At 66.3% G+C, this 18040-nt stretch overlaps 1 protein-coding gene and 1 pseudogene across 1 annotated transcript; one reads left to right on the top strand and one right to left on the bottom strand.

Moving 5' to 3' along the window:
• The first annotated feature begins 261 nt into the window (after nt 1–261).
• LOC129200122 (collagen alpha-2(I) chain-like) lies at nt 262–3679 on the top strand. Its single transcript, XM_054811387.1, has 5 exons — nt 262–497; nt 1599–2141; nt 2218–3336; nt 3397–3492; nt 3594–3679. Exons 1-5 carry the CDS (start codon nt 437–439, stop codon nt 3677–3679), a joined length of 1905 nt encoding a protein of 634 aa, XP_054667362.1. The 5' UTR covers nt 262–436.
• A 690-nt stretch (nt 3680–4369) lies between these two features.
• LOC129200121 (uncharacterized) lies at nt 4370–13634 on the bottom strand (annotated as a pseudogene).
• Between the last annotated feature and the right edge of the window lie 4406 nt (nt 13635–18040).

The raw sequence follows: 18040 nt of genomic DNA, 5'->3' as shown, positions 1-18040 counted from the left end.
CGGACCCCCCAGACCCCCAGAATCCCCCCCCCGAGGGAACCCCTTCCCCCCCCCCCCCGGACCCCCCTTCCCCCCCCCCCCCCCCGATCCCCGGGATCCACCAGACCGGTTCCCCCCCCCCAGCCAGGGCGTGCCCCCCCCCCCCCCGCGGTCACCGCCCGGCCCCTAATGGCGGGTTGGGGGGGCCCGGGCACCCCACCCCCCCCACCCACCCCGCCCCGACTCGGGGTGCGCCCTGACCCCGATGGGGGGGGGCAGCGGCTCGGGGGTGTCCCCCGGCCCCGCCAAGCGGGTCAGTCCCAGTGACTCACGGGTTTAACGCGGGCGGGGCCCCCCCCCCCCCCCCGGGCGGTGGCACCCCGGGGTGCCCCACCCCCCCGCACCCTATTTAAGGTCCGTCCCGGTGTCCCCGACGTCCCCGGTGCCCCCCCCCGCCATGGCCGGTCCCCGGCTGCCCGCGGCCCTCGGGCTCCTGCTGCTCTGCCTGTGCCTGCCAGGTGGGACTGGGAGGGACTGGGAGGGACTGGGAGAGACTGGGATGGGACTGGGAGAGACTGGGATGGGGACTGGGATGGGGACTGGGATGGGACTGGGAGGGACTGGGAGAGACTGGGATGGGGACTGGGATGGGGACTGGGAGGGACTGGGAGAGACTGGGATGGGGACTGGGATGGGACTGGGAGAGACTGGGAGAGACTGGGATGGGGACTGGGATAGACTGGGATGGGACTGGGATGGGGAGTGGGATGGGACTGGGATGGGACTGGGGTAGACTGGGATAGACTGGGAGAGACTGGGATATACTGGGATGGGACTGGGATGAGGACTGGGAGAGACTGGGATAGACTGGGATGGGGAGTGGGATGGGACTGGGATATACTGGGATATACTGGGATGAGGACTGGGAGAGACTGGGATGGGGCTGGGAGAGACTGGGATGGGGACTGGGATGGGGAGTGGGATGGGACTGGGATGGGACTGGGATATACTGGGATAGACTGGGATGGGACTGGGATAGACTGGGAGAGACTGGGATATACTGGGATATACTGGGATGGGACTGGAATGAGGACTGGGAGAGACTGGGATAGACTGGGATGGGGAGTGGGATGGGACTGGGATATACTGGGATATACTGGGATGAGGACTGGGAGAGACTGGGATGGGGCTGGGAGAGACTGGGATGGGGACTGGGATGGGGAGTGGGATGGGACTGGGATGGGACTGGGATGGGACTGGGATATACTGGGATAGACTGGGATAGGGACTGGGATGGGAACTGGGAGAGACTGGGATATACTGGGATAGACGGGGATGGGGACTGGGATGGGACTGAGAGAGACTAGGATGGGACTGGGATATACTGGGATATACTGGGATAGGGACTGGGATGGGAACTGGGATGAGGACTGGGAGGGATTGGGAAGGACCGGGATGTACTGGGAGAGACTGGGATGGGGACTGGGAGATACTGGGAAGGACTGGGATGGAGACTGGGAGGGACTGGGGTGGAACTGGGAGGCACTGGGATGGAGATGAGGGGTTACTGGGAGGCACTGGGAGCCGGGGGGGACCCGCTGACGCCCGCTTTGGCCCAGACGCCTCCGGCCGCTGCGACTCGGGCTCCCGCCTGGTCCCGCTGACGGCCGGGGTGGATCCCTGCAAGGATCCCGCCGGATTCCTCAGCCCCCAGCTGGGCGGGGCCGGAGCGGGATCCTCCGGAGGAGAGGGATCCTACGGCAATTCGGGATCCTCCGGAAATTCGGGATCCTCCGGAGGAGAGGGATCCTACGGCAATTCGGGATCCTATGGAGGAGCGGGATCCTACGGAGGCGGATCGGGATCCTCCGGCAATTCGGGATCCTACGGAGGAGCGGGATCCTACAGCGGCTCGGGAGTATCCCAGGGAGGCGGAAGCTCTTCGGGATCCTACGCGTCACCGGGATCCCCTGGGGGCAAGCCAGGATCCTATGGGAGCAGACCGGGATCCCACGGGGACGGCTCGGGATCTTTTGTGTCGCCGGGATCCGGTGGGCCCTCGGGATCCTACGGAGTCGGGTCTTACGGGGGCGGATCCGGGAGACCCAGCTCGTACGCGGGAAGCGGATCCTATGGGGGATCCAGCTCCTACGGAGGATCCAGTTTGGGATCCTATGGAAGCGGATCCGGATCAGGCAGACCTGGATCCCAGGGGGGGAGCGGATCCGGATCGGGCAGACCCGGCTCATCTCAAGGAGGATCTAGTTCAGGATCAGGATCAGGGAAACCCGGATCGGGATCCTATGGAGGCAGCTCAGGATCCTACGGGGGATCCGGATCCTATGGAGGATCCAGTTCCTACGGAGGATCTGGATCTTATGGAGGCAGGCCAGGATCCTATGGGGGATCGTATGGAGGATCCAGTTCAGGATCGGGCAGACCCGGCTCCCAGGGGGGCAGCGGATCGGGATCAGGCAGACCCGGATCCCACGGAGGCAGCGGATCCCATGGGGGAAGCGGGTCTGGATCAGGCAGACCTGGCTCCCAGGGGGGCAGCGGATCCCAAGCAGGCAGCGGATCGGGATCCTACGGGAGCAGCTCAGGATCCTACGGGGGCAGCTCAGGATCCTATGGGGGATCGGGATCCTACGGGCTCCCTGAGTCCTACGGGGATGATTCGGGATCCTTTGGGGAATCAGGATCCTACGGGGGCTCATCAGGATCTTATGGGGGATCAGGATCCTATGGAGAATCAGGATCCCAGGGGGGTGGCTCGGGATCGTATGGAGGATCGGGATCCCAGGGGGGTGGATCGGGATCTTATGGCAGACCAGGATCCTATGGGGGTGGCTCGGGATCCCAGGGGAGTGGATCGGGATCTTATGGGGGATCAGGATCCTACGGGGGTGGATCGGGATCTTACGGAGGGTCGGGATCCCAGGGGGGTGGATCGGGATCTTATGGTAGACCAGGATCCTATGGGGGTGGCTCGGGATCCCAGGGGAGTGGATCAGGATCTTATGGGGGATCGGGATCCCAGGGGGGATCGGGATCCTACGGGGGTGGATCAGGCTCTTATGGCAGACCAGGATCCTACAGTGGTGCATCGGGATCCTACGGTGGTGGATCGGGATCTTACGGGGGGTCGGGATCCTACGGAGGGATCCGGCGCCCCGGGTACAAGAATCCCGGGATCCCCTTCATACCAGGGCTGCGGGATCCGGCCCGGATCGGGGGCTACATCCCCACGCACCGTGGGCCCCCCACGGGATCCACTCAGGGATCTGGCTCCGACTTTGGATCTGGTGTGGGATCCGGCTCTGGGTCAGGGACCTACGGCTCCGGGGGGGGCTCCAGGCCGGGATCTGGGATGGGATCCGGGATGGGATCTGGGATGGGATCGGGGGGGGGCTCCAGGCCGGGATCCGGGATGGGATCCGGGATGGGATCGGGGGGGGGCTCCAGGCCGGGATCTGGGGGGGGATCTGGGACGGGATCGGGGGGGGGCTCCAGGCCGGGATCTGGGGGGGGATCTGGGACGGGATCCGGCCAGTCCCAGTCCAGCTGCGGGGGCTGTGACAAGTAGATCCCCCCGCTCCCGTGTCCCAATAAAGTCGTCGGATCGCGGCACCCGCCTCGTCCCTGTCCCCACGCGTGTCCCCACACGTGTCCCCACACGTGTCCCCACGCCCACGCGTGACCCAGCCTGTCCCCACGCGTGTCCCCACGTGTCTCGGTACCGGATGAACTGGTGCGGCCGGTTCGTGCCCGCAGCTGGGGACGGGGGGGATGGGGGGGGGACACTGGGGAGGTGGGGATGGGGACATGGGGGATGGGGACATCAGGGACATGGGGGATGGGGACATGGGGGATGGGGACATGGGGGATGGGGACATCAGGGACATGGGGGATGGGGACATGGGGGATGGGGACATCCATGGGATGGGGACACCAGGGACATGGGGGATGGGGACATGGGGGATGGGGACACCAGGGATGGGGACACCAGGGATGGGGACATCCATGGGATGGGGACATGGGGGACATCAGGGACATGGGGGATGGGGACATCCATGGGATGGGGACATCAGGGACATGGGGGATGGGGACACCAGGGATGGGGACACCAGGGACATGGGGGATGGGGACATCAGGGATGGGGACATCAGGGACATGGGGGACATGGGAGATGGGGACATCCATGGGATGAGGACGCCAGGGATGGGATGGGGACACTGAGGACATGGGGGATGCGGACATCCATGGGATGGGGACACTCAAGAGGATGGGGACACCAGGGATGGGGACATGGGGGATGGGGACATCCATGGGATGGGGACATCAGGGACATGGGGGACATCAGGGATGGGGACACTCAAGAGGATGGGGACACCAGGGGTGGAGACATGGGGGACATGGGGGATGGGGACATCGGGGATGGGGACACCAGGGGTGGGGACACTCAAGAGGATGGGGACATGGGGGACATGGGAGATGGGGACATCCATGGGATGAGGACACCAGGGATGGGATGGGGACACTGAGGACATGGGGGATGCGGACATCCATGGGATGGGGACACTCAAGAGGATGGGGACATCCATGGGATGGGGACACCAGGGGTGGGGACATCAGGGACATGGGGGACATGGGGGACATCAGGGACATGGGGGACATGGGGGATGGGGACATCCATGGGATGGGGACATGGGGGACATCAGGGACATGGGGGACATGGGGGATGGGGACATCCATGGGATGGGGACACTCAAGAGGATGGGGACATCAGGGATGGGGACATGGGGGATGGGGACATCCATGGGATGGGGACACCAGGGGTGGGGACATCAGGGACATGGGGGACATGGGGGATGGGGACATCCATGGGATGGGGACACTCAAGAGGATGGGGACATCAGGGATGGGGACACCAGGGGTGGGGACATCCATGGGATGGGGACATGGGGGACATCAGGGACATGGGGGACATGGGAGATGGTGACACCAGGGATGGGGACATTGGGGATGGTGACACTCAAGAGGATGGGGACATGGGGGACATGGGGGACATGGGGGACATGGGGGACACCAGGGGTGGGGACATCCATGGGATGGGGACACCAGGGGTGGGGACACCAGGGATGGGGACATCGGGGATGGTGACACTCAAGAGGATGGGGACATGGGGGACATGGGGGACATGGGGGACACCAGGGGTGGGGACATCCATGGGATGGGGACACCAGGGACGGGATGGGTGAGCCGAGGGCACCCGTGGGGCCGGTGGCACTTGGGGACACGAGGGGACGGGACATGGGGGCTGGGCCAGGGCCACCCATGGGTGGTGCTGGGCGACACTGGGGAGGCGGCCCTGAAACTGGGGCTGGAGGGAGGGGGTGACACCAACCAGTACGAGCCCCAAGAGACCAGTGTGGTCCCGTAAAGACCAGTATGGCCCCACAGAGACCAGTATGGCCCCATAAGCACCAGTACGAGTCCTGTAGGGACCAGTGTGACCCTGTAGAAACCAGTATAGCCCTAAAGGGACCAGTATGGTCCCATAAAGACCAGTATGACCCTGAAAGGGACCAGTATGGTCCCATAAAGACCAGTATGACCCTGTAGGAACCAGTATGACCCTAAAGGGACCAGTATGACCCTAAAGGGACCAGTATGGTCCCATAAAGACCAGTATGACCCTGTAGGAACCAGTATGACCCTAAAGGGACCAGTATGGTCCCATAAAGACCAGTATGACCCTGAAAGGGACCAGTATGACCCTAAAGGCACCAGTATGGTCCCATAAGCACCAGTACGAGTCCTGTAGGGACCAGTGTGACCCTGTAGGAACCAGTATAGCCCTAAAGGGACCAGTATGGTCCCATAAAGACCAGTATGACCCTGAAAGGGACCAGTATGGTCCCATAAAGACCAGTATGACCCTGTAGGAACCAGTATGACCCTAAAGGGACCAGTATGACCCTAAAGGGACCAGTATGGTCCCATAAAGACCAGTATGACCCTGTAGGAACCAGTATGACCCTAAAGGGACCAGTATGGTCCCATAAAGACCAGTATGACCCTGAAAGGGACCAGTATGACCCTAAAGGCACCAGTATGGTCCCATAAGCACCAGTACGAGTCCTGTAGGGACCAGTGTGACCCTGTAGGAACCAGTATAGCCCTAAAGGGACCAGTATGGTCCCATAAAGACCAGTATGACCCTGAAAGGGACCAGTATGGTCCCATAAAGACCAGTATGACCCTGTAGGAACCAGTATGACCCTAAAGGGACCAGTATGGTCCCATAAAGACCAGTATGACCCACAGGGACCAGTATGAGCCCAGTTGGGCTCTCAGGAACAGTTCCAGCCCCCCCAGACACCCATGGGTGGGGGGGCGGGGGTGTCCCCACCCAACGTGGGTGGCCCCACCCGGGCGTGGCGGAAATGGCGGGTGGGAGGATCCCCACCCACCTGACCTTAAAACCAGTGCTCCCAGTGCTCCCAGTGCTCCCAGTCCTTCCCGACCAGCACCCATGGGTGCCCCGGGGACCCCGGGGGTCCTGCTCTGCCTGCTCGCCCTGCTCGGCCCCCGCCCGCTCGGTAGGTGCCCGGACACCCAGGGCCCCTCCCGGGTTTGGGGGTGGGGGGGGGGTGGGGACACCCCAATGCCTTGGGGGGGGGCACACGGGGGGGGGGGCGGGGGGAGAACTGGGGGTCCCGGCTGCCCGCGGCCCCTCGGGGGGGGGGGGATTGGGGGGGTCCTGGGCACCGGGGTCCCCTGTCCCCATGGCTGACCCCCCCCCCCCCTTTGTGTGTGTCCCCCCCCCAGGTGTCACCGCCCGCAGCCTGCCCGTCCCCACCACCGTCCCCGTCCCCACCACCGCGGCCACCACCGTCCCCGGTCCTGCCCCCAATATCGTCCCCACCCCCGCCCCCACCACCCTCCCCACCCCCGTCCCCGTGCCCACGGCGGCTGAGGACGACGACGACGACGACGACGACGACGAAGAGGAGGAGGCCGAAGGCCGCGTGATGGCGGCTCTGGAGCGCCTGGCCCTGGCTCTGCAGAGCCCCCCCCGGCACCGCCGCGACCCCCCCGGCCCCGAGACCCTCCTGGAGCTCGTCCCCGAGCTGAGGGAGCTGCTGGGCCCCCCCCTGCCCCCCCCCGGGGCCCAGCCCCCCAACCTGCCCCCCCGGGGCCAGGCTGGAACTGGGGGGGCCCCGACGGCTGCGGCCCCGTGAGCCCTGCCGGGAGCCACCCGGGTGTGGGGGTGGCCCCCCATGGCCCCCCCGGTGTCCCCATGGCCCCCCATGGTCCCCCATGGCCCCCCATGACCTCCTGGTGTCCCCATGGCCCCCCATGGTCCCCCCGGTGTCCCCATGGCCCCCCCAGTGTCCCCATGGCCCCCCATGGTCCCCCATGGCCCCCCCAGTGTCCCCATGGCCCCCCATGGTCCCCCATGGCCCCCCCAGTGTCCCCATGGTCCCCCATGGTCCCCCATGGCCCCCCATGACCTCCTGGTGTCCCCATGGCCCCCCCAGTGTCCCCATGGCCCCCCATGGCCCCCCCATGGCCCCCCCAGTGTCCCCATGGCCCCCCATGGCCCCCCATGACCCCCTGGTGTCCCCATGGCCCCCCATGGCCCCGTGCCCCCCCCCCCGGTGTCCCCGTCCCCCCCCCAGCTCAATAAACGCTGCAGCCCCACGCCGTGTCCCTGGCTGATGGGTATGGGGGCTATGGGGTCCTGCACGGGCTGGGCTATAGGGTGGGGCTATAGGGACCTGGCTATAGGGTGGGGCTATAGGGTGGGGCTATAGGGACCTGGCGATAGGGTGGGGCTATAAGGTGAGCCTATAGGGACCGGGCTATAGGGTGGGGCTATAAGGTGAGCCTATAAGGTGAGCCTATAGGGTGGGGCTATAGGGTGGGGCTATAGGGTGAGCCTATAGGGACCTGGCGATAGGGTGGGGCTATAGGGTGAGCCTATAGGGACCGGGCTATAGGGTGGGGCTATAGGGTGAGGCTATAGGGACCGGGCTATAGGGTGGGGCTATAGGGACCGGGCTATAGGGTGAGGCTATAGGGACCTGGCGATAGGGTGGGGCTATAGGGTGAGGCTATAGGAGCGGGGTTGTAGGGATCACATGTGTAGGGGTTGGGCTATAAAGGTATAGAGACAACGCTATAGGGAGCAGGTCTGTAGGGGCTGGGCTATAGGGTGAGGCTATAGGAGGTGGGCTATAGGGACCAGACCTATAGGGGCCATAGGGGTCACGGCTATAGGAGCCATAGGGGTCACACCTATAGAGGCTATAGGGACCACACCTATAGTGGCCGTAGGGACCACACCTATAGGGGCCATAGGGACCAGCCCCATAGGGGCCATAGGGGTCACACCTATAGGGGCCATAGGGGTCACACCTATAGGGGCCGTAGGGACCAGCCCCATAGGGGCCATAGGGGTCACACCTATAGGGGCCATAGGGGTCACACCTATAGGGGCCGTAGGGACCAGCCCCATAGGGGCCATAGGGGTCACACCTATAGGGGCCATAGGGGTCACACCTATAGGTGCCATAGGGGTCACACCTATAGGGGCCATAGGGGTCACACCTATAGGGGCTATAGGGACCAGCCCCATAGGGGCCATAGGGGTCACACCTATAGGGGCCATAGGGGTCACACCTATAGGGGCTATAGGGACCAGCCCCATAGGGGCCATAGGGGTCACACCTATAGGGGCCGTAGGGGTCACACCTATAGGGGCCATAGGGGTCACACCTATAGGGGCTATAGGGACCAGCCCCATAGGGGCCATAGGGGTCACACCTATAGGGGCTATAGGGACCAGCCCCATAGGGGCCATAGGGGTCACACCTATAGGGGCCGTAGGGGTCACACCTATAGGGGCCATAGGGGTCACACCTATAGGGGCTATAGGGACCAGCCCCATAGGGGCCATAGGGGTCACACCTATAGGGGCCGTAGGGACCAGCCCCATAGGGGCCATAGGGGTCACACCTATAGGGGCCGTAGGGGTCACACCTATAGGGGCCATAGGGGTCACACCTATAGTGGCCATAGGGGTCACACCTATAGGGGCCATAGGGGTCACACCTATAGGGGCTATAGGGACCAGCCCCATAGGGGCCATAGGGGTCACACCTATAGTGGCCGTAGGGGTCACACCTATAGGGGCCATAGGGGTCACACCTATAGGGGCCATAGGGGTCACACCTATAGTGGCCATAGGGGTCACACCTATAGGGGCCATAGGGGTCACACCTATAGGGGCCGTAGGGTGCAGCCCCACAGGGGCCGTAGGGTGCCCCGCCCGCAGCACGGCACGCCGGGAGCCCTGACTCATGGGGTGCTGCCGCCACGTCCCCCCTCGACCTTCCGGGTCGGCCAGTCCACGCCAGCTCCCCACCCCCGCCCGGGGGGGCCCGGGCCGCCCCACCCCCCCCTCTGGGTGTCTATAAGAGCCAGGGGGGGCCCCAGTGCTCCCAGTGCTCCCAGTGCTGCACTGCAGACAGCTGCCACTGCCACCAGGTAGGGACCCCCCCCGCCCTGGATGTCTGGGTGACAAATCTGGGGGGCACTGGGGGGTACTGGGGGGCACTGGGGGGGCACTGGGGGGCACTGGGTGACACTGGGGGGGGTACTGGGTGTCACTGGGGGGGCACTGGAGGTCACCGGGTGACACTGGGGGTCACTGGGGGGCACTGGGGGGGCACTGGGGGGCACTGGGTGTCACCGGGTGACACTGGGTGACACTGGGGGGCACTGGGAGACACTGGGGGGGCACTGGGGGACACTGGGGGGCACTGGGGGGGGCACTGGGGGGGCACTGGGGGTCACTGGGGGTCACTGGGGGGCACTGGGTGTCACCGGGTGACACTGGGTGACACTGGGGGGCACTGGGGGGCACTGGGTGACACTGGGGGGGTACTGGGTGTCACTGGGGGGGCACTAGAGGTCACTGGGTGACACTGGGGGTCACTGGGGGGGCACTGGGTGTCACTGGGGGGCACTAGAGGTCACTGGGTGTCACTGGGGGTCACTGGGGGGGCACTGGGGGGACACTGGGGGGGCACTGGGGGGCACTGGGGAAGATGGGGGCAGGGGATGGCCCTGGGGTCCCCATACTTGGGGAGGGGGGCGCTGGGTGGAGGGGGGGGGGGCTGTGGTGGGGTCCCCGTCTCTGGGGGGCACTGGAGGAGGTTGGGGGGCAGGGACTGGCCCCGGCCACCCGGGTCCCCCCCGAGCACCCCCTGACCCCCCCCTGCTCTCCCCCCCCCCCCAGCATGGCCGAACGCCGACCCACGGCCCCCCCCGCCCCCCCGCAGCCGCAGCCCCCCCCCGCCCGGGCCCCCCCCCCCGAGCCCCAGAGCCCCCCCCGACCCGACAACCCCGACCCGCCGCTGCCCGGCATCCCCGTGGCCCCGTGGCCCCCCCTGCCCGAGTGGGACGGGGGCAGCGACGGCGAGAAGCCCCCGCCGGGCCGCGAGGAGACGTCGGGGACGAGGGGCAGCAGCTGACCCGGGCAGGGGGTGGTCACCGGCCCCGTGGGGCCACCACCCGCCCCATGGAGCCACCACCCGCCCCATGGGGCCACCACCCGCCCCACGGAGCCACCACCCGCCCCATGGAGCCGCCACCAGCCCCATGGGGCCACCACCCGCCCCACGGAGCCACCACCCGCCCCATGGAGCCACCACCAGCCCCACAGGGCCACCACCAGCCCCACAGAGCCGCCACCAGCCCCACGGGGCCACCACCAGCCCCATGGAGCCGCCACCAGCCCCATGGGGCCACCACCAGCCCCACAGGGCCACCACCAGCCCCACAGAGCCGCCACCAGCCCCATGGGGCCACCACCTGCCCCATGGAGCCACCACCAGCCCCATGGAGCCACCACCCACCCCATGGAGCCACCACCAGCCTGGGACCCTGTGGATGTCCTGGAGAAGAGCCACCAACGTCCTCAACCCCCCTTGATTGACCTCAAGGGTGTCCCCAAGAAGAACCACCGTCGTCCTGGCCCCATGGACAACCTCAGCCCCACAGATGCCATAGATGTCCTCAAGAAGAGCCACCGTTGTCCTGCCCCAGTTGACCCCACAGATGTCCTCAAGAAAAGCCACCGTCACCCTCGGTACCCCTGGCCCCACACGCCCCACAGATGTCCCTAAGGAAAGCCACCACCGTCCTGGCCCCACAGACCCCACGGATGTCCCCCAGAAAAGCCACCACCGTCCTGGCCCCACAGACGTCCCCAATTAAAGACTCATCGGGTCCCACTCTTGGTGTTGCCATGGAGGGTGGGGGGCGTGGGGGGTGACTGAGACCCAGCGCACTCGTGACACGGGGTGGGGGGTGTCCAGGCAACGGACCCTTCATGAAGGGACCCCCGGGGTGTCCCCTCCCCGTCCCTGTGGGACCCCAAGGTCAGCCCAGAGATGAGGGACAAGGACAGGGGTGATGCTGCTTCCACCTTTAATGGGGACACGGGGACGGGGACACGGGGTTGGGGACAGGATGGGGACAGGATGGAGACACAGGGATGGGGACACGGGGATGGGATGGGGACAGGATGGGGACAGGATGGGGACATGGGGATGGGGACACCAGGATGGGGACACGGGGATGGGATGGGGACAGGATGGAGACACCACAATAGGGACATGGGGATGGGGACACCAGGATGGGGACACAGGGATGGGGACATGGGGATGGGGACAGGATGGGGACACCAGGATGGGGACATGGGGATGGGGACACGGGGATGGGGACATGGGGATGGGGACAGGAAGGAGACATGGGGATGGGGACACCAGGATGGGGACACAGGGATGGGGACATGGGGATGGGGACAGGATGGGGACACCACGATAGGGACATGGGGATGGGGACACCAGGATGGGGACAGGATGGGGACAGGGGGATGGGGACACCAGGATGGGGACACCAGGATGGGGACAAGGACAGGGTCTGGGGATGCAGGGACAGGATGGAGACCCGGTGACAGTGACACGAGGACAGGACGTCCCCCGGCGCTACGGCATCTCCCACAGCTCCTCCGAGTATCCCCGACCTGGGGAGGGGACAAGGGTGAGGGACAGCGCTGGACACCAGGTTCCCCCCGTGTCCCCCACGTCCCCGTACCGTGGCTCTCGCTGTCCTCGACGTCCCTGGACACGTCCCGGCTACCGACGTCCCCGACGTCCCCGAGGTTGGAGCCGGGTGACGTCTCCCCACTGTGGCTCTCGCCCGAGCTCCTCGGCCACCCCTGGAGCGAGGGACGTCCCTGGGGACGCATCCCCTGTCCCGGGGGCTGGTGGGACGGTCCTTGGGGACGTGTCCTCAGTCCTTGGAGACGCGTCCTCGGTCCTTGGGGACGTGTCCTCAGTCCTTGGGGACGTGTCCCAACCTCTTGAGGACGTGTCCCTGGCTCTTGGGGTGATGTCTCTGGCCCTTGGGGCGATGTCCCCGGTTCTTGGGGACGTGTCCCAACCTCTTGAGGACGTGTCCCTGGTTCTTGGGGACGTGTCCCAGCTCCATGGGGACGTGTCCCTGGCTCTTGGGGTGATGTTCCTGGTCCTTGGGGACGTGTCCTCAGTCCTTGGGGACGTGTCCCAACCTCTTGAGGACGTGTCCCTGGTTCTTGGGGTGATGTCCCTGGTTCTTGGGGACGTGTCCCAACCTCTTGAGGATGTGTCCCTGGCTCTTGGGGACGTGTCCCAGCTCCATGGGGATGTGTCCCTGGCTCTTGGGGTGATGTTTCTGGCTCTTGGGGACGTGTCCCAGCTCCATGGGGACGTGTCCCTGGCTCTTGGGGACGTGTCCCAACCTCTTGAGGACGTGTCCCTGGTTCTTGGGGTGATGTCCCCGGTTCTTGGGGACGTGTCCCAACTCCATGGGGACACGTCCCCGGTCCTTGGGGATGTTGATCTGGTCCCTGGGGCCACCTCGCTGGTCCTTGGGGACGTCTCTCAGGTCCCTGGAGCCACATCCCCAGACCCTGGAGCCACGTCCCTGGTCCGTGGGGACGTCGGGCGGGTCCTCGGGGACGTGTCCGCGGTCTGTGGGGTGGCATCTCCAAGCCAGGGGGTGACCCCAATGTCCCCGAGCCGGAGGGTGGCCCCGGGGACACCATTGTCCCCAAGGGGCCACGCGGGAGGAGGTGGAGGAACTGGAGCAGCGAGGCCAGGGCTTGTCCCCAAGGCTGCCCGGGGACGGGGACGGGCTCGGCGGGTCCTGCTGGGAGGTGACACTGGGGGGGACGGGGACCAGGGACACCACGTCCCCCCCCACCCCGGTGACCCCCAGTGTCCCCTCGTGTCCCTCCATGTCACATCTCCCCTTGTCCCCCGTGTCCCCCCCAACCCTGTGTCCCCCCCCATGTCCCCCTGTGTCCCCTGGTGTCCCCCATCCCCACGTCCCCCCCGTGTCCCCTGGTGTCCCCCTTACCTCGATGTCCCCTATGTCCCCCCCACATCCCCCCATGTCCCCCATCCCCACGTCCCCCCCCATGTCCCCTAGTGTCCCCCATCCCCACGTCCCCCCCCCACGTCCCCCGATGTCCCCTCACCCCCCAGCAGCAGCAGCGTCCCCAGGGCCACCGCGAGCGTCCCCGTCACCCCCATGGCGCTGTCTGGGCACCCCCCCCCGGTGTCCCCAAGGATTTATAGGCACCGGGACAGGGACGTCCCCTGGGTGGGGACACAGGAGGTGGCCGTGCCCCGGGGTGGGGACATGGGACACGGCCGTCCACACCCCCCCCCGGGCTGGGTGACAACGGCTGGACCCCCCCCACGTCCCCGAGCCCCAGGGTCCCCCCATGTCCCCAACCTCCCTGGTGTCCCCAGTTCTCCCCGTTCCCCTCCAGTGTCCCCAAACCCTCCCCTGTGTCCCCAGTGTCCCACTGTCCCCAAGCCCCCCCCAAACCTCCCCGGTGTCCCCAAGGTCCCTAAACCCGTCCCAGTGTCCTCCGTGTCCCCAATGTCCTGGTGTCCCCAAACCCTCCCTGATGTCCTTGGTATCCCCAGAGTCCTGCTGTCCCCAAACTCGCCGTGATGTCCCCAACATCTTGGTGTCCCCCAAACCTTCCCCAATGTCCCGGTATCCCCAAATCCTCCCTGATGTCCTCGGTGTCCCCAAGCCCTCCCCAATGTCTCCAATGTCCCCAGTGACCCCAAACCCTCCCTGATGTCCCCAACATCTTGGTGTCCCCCAAACCTTCCCCAATGACACCTGTGACCCCAAACCCTCCCTGATGTCCCCAAACCTTCCCCAATGTCCTGGTGTCCCCAACATCTTGGTGTCCCCAAACCCTCCCTGATGTCCCCAAGCTCCCCAAATCTCCCTGATGTCCTTGGTGTCCCCAGAGTCCTGATGTCCCCAAACCCTCCCTGATGTTCCCCATGTCCTGGTATCCCCAAACCCTCTCCAATGTCCCCAATGTCCCCAAACCCTCCCTGATGTCCCCAACATCTTGGTGTCCCCCAAACCTTCCCCAATGTCCCCAATGTCCTGGTGTCCCCAAACCCTCCCTGATGTCCCCAACATCTTGGTATCCCCAAATCCTCCCTGATGTCCTCGGTGTCCCCAAGCCCTCCCCAATGTCTCCAATGTCCCCAATGTCCCCAAACCCTCCCTGATGTCCCCCACATCCCCAAACCTTCCCCAGTCTCCTTGGTGTCCCCAGAGTCCAGGTGGCCCCAATGTCCCCAAACCCTCCCCGATGTCCCCAATGTCTTGGTGTCCCCAAACCCTCCCTGGTGTCCCCAAACCTTCCCCAATGTCCCCTGTGACCCCAAACCCTCCCTGATGTCCCCAAGCTCCCCAAACCCTCCCTGATGTTCCGCATGTCCATCTTGGTGTCCCCAAACCCTCCATGATGTCCCCAACATCTTGGTATCCCCAAATCCTCCCTGATGTCCTCGGTGTCCCCAAGCCCTCCCCAATGTCTCCAGTGTCCCCAAACCCTCCCTGATGTCCCCCACGTCCCCAAACCTTCCCCAGTCTCCTTGGTGTCCCCAGAGTCCAGATGTCCCCAGTGACCCCAAACCCTCCCTGGTGTCCCCAAACCTTCCCCAATGTCCCCAATGACCCCAAACCCTCCCTGATGTCCCCAACCCCCCCTCCCCGGCACACGGCCGAGCCCCGATGGCCACCCCCTCCCCCGCAGGACAATGGCCCATTGTCCGGAGCCGCCGTCCCCAACCCGGTGGCAAGCCCGGGCTCGCCGGTGGCCACCAGCCGTGACGGCCCCGTTCCCCACCCCCGCTGCCACGGGACCAGGCGTCCGGGGCCCCCGAGGGACTTTATTGCTGATGGGGGGGGGGGGGATGGGGGGGGGACAGGGGGGGTGACCCCCCCCACCCCCCCCGCTGTCCCGCCACAAAGGCTCATGGGAAGGATTCGGCCCCCGGCACGGAGAAGGCGGCCGAGCTGATGATGAAGACCTTGACGTAATGGACGGCCTGGGGGGGGGGGGGAAGGGGGGGTCAGGGGGGGACCCAGGTGTCCGGGACCCCCGCCCTGCCCCTCCCCCCACCCCCCCGGGCCGTACCGCGAAGACCCCGGCGAGGAGGAGGAGGGCGAGGAGGAGGCAGACGAGGGCGAGGAAGACGAGGGGGCAGCCCGGGGGGGGCGTCTGGGGCTGGGGGGCGGCTGGCGGGGGGGAGAGGGGCGTGGTCAGCACCAGGCCCCGCCCCCACCCCGAGCCACCTCTGGCCCCACCCCCACCCTGATGTGACCACGCCCCCAGCGTGACCGACCACGCCCACCACGGCCCCACCCCCACCCCCCCTTACCTGGGCCGTCACCTCGGCCGCCGCCACCCTCTGTGGGCACATCGGTGGTGATGTCATCGGTGAGGTCATCACCGGGGCGGACGGGGTCTTTAACAGCGGGGAGCAGTTGCTCCTCCTCAGGGCTGACGTCATCCGTGATGTCACGCTCAGGGCTGACATCACGGCCAGAGAGGGCTCCCGGGAGGGAGGAGGCGACGTCGCCCCCGAGGATGTCACCAAGGTCAGGTCCTCGTGTGACATCATCTCTGACATCGCCCTTGGGAGCGACGTCACGTCCAGCAATAGCGCTGGGCATGAAGGAAGTGATGTCATCCTCGGGTATGACATCATCAGCGAAGTCACGCCAAGCAGAGGCGTCACCATCGTTCGCAGAGGTGACGTCACCAGTGAGGTCAACGGCAGGTTTGACTTCCTGGCCAGCAGCAGGCAGGGAGGAAGTGACATCATCCATGGCAATGACGTCACCGGCAGGGATATCCCCAGGCACAGAAAACGCGATGATGTCATTAGTGAGGTCACCCCCGGGGATGATGTCAACAGCAGGGTCAGCCCCAGGAAGACGAGGAATAAGATCGTGACTGGTGATGACATCATCAGCACAGATATCCCCAGAGGGGGAAGAAGGGATGGTGTCCCTGGTGATGACGTCATCAGTGAGGTCATTTCTGGGCATGACGTCATCAGCGAGCTCAGCCCCAGGAGGGGCGGAAGTGACATCAGGCCTGGCGGTTATTTCAGCAGCAAAGACGTCCCCAGCGGTGATGGCGCCCGTGAGGTCACTCCCAGGGATGACGCCACCAGCCACGTCATCCTCAGGAAGGGAGGAGGTGACATCAGCCTTGGTGATGACGTCACCAGCGAGGGCTTCCTCAGGGAGAAAGGAAGTGACGTCATCTCTGTTGATAAGGTCAACAACGACGTCATCCCCAGGGACTGAGGGAGCGACATCATCCTCAGCTGTGACATCACCAGGGACGGAGAAGACGATGTCACCCCTGATGACGTCACCAGCAGGGACATCCCCAGGGAGAGCGGAGGGGATGTCGCCCCCTGCGGTGACGGCACCGGGGCGGTCGGCTGCGACGTCACCGCTCTCCGCGACGTCACGAGGGACGCGCTCCCCGGGGAGGCCGGCGGTGACATCAGCGGCGCCGTCATCGCTGGGGCCGCCCTCATCCCCGCTGGACGCGTCCTCGTCCTCCGCAGGGGGGGCCGTCACCGTGATGGTGATGCCACCGGCCGTGCAGACGTCCCCAGCGTCCCCTGGGGCGGTGACATCACCGTCCCCACCGTCCCTCGGGGTCAGGACCTCCCCCCTGTCCGTGTCCCCTGGGGCAGTGACACCCCCGTCCCCAACGTCCCCGTCCCCAAAATCCTTGACCCCAACGCCCCCCAGGACGGTGCCACCCCCGTCCCCGACGTCCTTCACAGTGGTGACATCCCCGGGAACCGGGGTGTCCCCATCCCCAACGTCCCCTGGGGTGGTGCCACCCCCATCCCCAACGTCCCCGTCCCCAAAATCCTCGACCCCAGCATCCCCCGGGGCGGTGCCACCCCCGTCCCCGACGTCCTCGCCCAGGAGGGGTGGCCCACGCCGCTCTCCGCCGCCCGCGTCCCCTACGGCCATGACATCCTTGTCGCCGTCATCCTCGTCCCCGGGGGCTGGCGCGTCCCCGTCCCCCACGTCCTCGTCACACGGGGCACCCCCGCGCCCCGCGTCCCTCCTGACCGGGACGTCCCCGTCGTCCCCGGTGTCCTCGTCGGCCGGGGCTGCTGTGACGGTGATGGTGATGCCGCCGGCCCAGGGGGTGACGGTGACCGCAGGGACGCCGGTGTCACCCCCCGCCGCGGGGACGCCTCCAGCCTGGCCCCAGGGAAGGTCGGGGTCCGCGGTGACGTCCCCGGGGAGGGGACGGGGGGGGACGGCGTGGGAACAGCCCTCGGCCATGGGCGGGGACCTGGAGGGGATGGGGACGTCACTGGGGGAGGGGGACAAGGGGGGGACACGGGGGGGGACCCCAAGAGAGAGGGGGACACACGGGGGGGCCCAAGGAAGGGACGCGGGGGGGCGCGGGGGGCGCCGGGTACCTGAGCGGCAGCAGGTGACAGTCCCGGGGGGCGGCGGCAGGATCCTGGGACCAGGTTTGGGGGGTCCCGGCGTCGCTCTGGGGGTCCCAGCGCCGGTTACAACATGGCGACGGTTCTGATGTCACCGCCAGAGCCGGTTTTGGGGG

The sequence above is a fragment of the Grus americana genome, assembly GCF_028858705.1.
Source record: "Grus americana isolate bGruAme1 chromosome 32 unlocalized genomic scaffold, bGruAme1.mat SUPER_32_unloc_4, whole genome shotgun sequence".
In the NCBI taxonomy this organism is placed as follows: Eukaryota; Metazoa; Chordata; class Aves; order Gruiformes; family Gruidae; genus Grus; species Grus americana.
The sequence above is the reverse complement of the archived record's forward strand: the minus strand, read 5'-3'. Positions and strand labels throughout refer to the sequence as shown.

Excerpts from the sequence above, each read along its gene's own strand:
- LOC129200122 (XM_054811387.1), top strand. The coding sequence starts at position 437 with ATGGCCGGTCCCCGGCTGCCCGCGGCCCTCGGGCTCCTGCTGCTCTGC. Across the intron at positions 498-1,598 it reads GCTCTGCCTGTGCCTGCCAG|ACGCCTCCGGCCGCTGCGAC; the intron begins GTGGGACTGGGA and ends GCTTTGGCCCAG. Across the intron at positions 2,142-2,217 it reads CAGCTCCTACGGAGGATCCA|ACCCGGCTCATCTCAAGGAG; the intron begins GTTTGGGATCCT and ends CGGATCGGGCAG.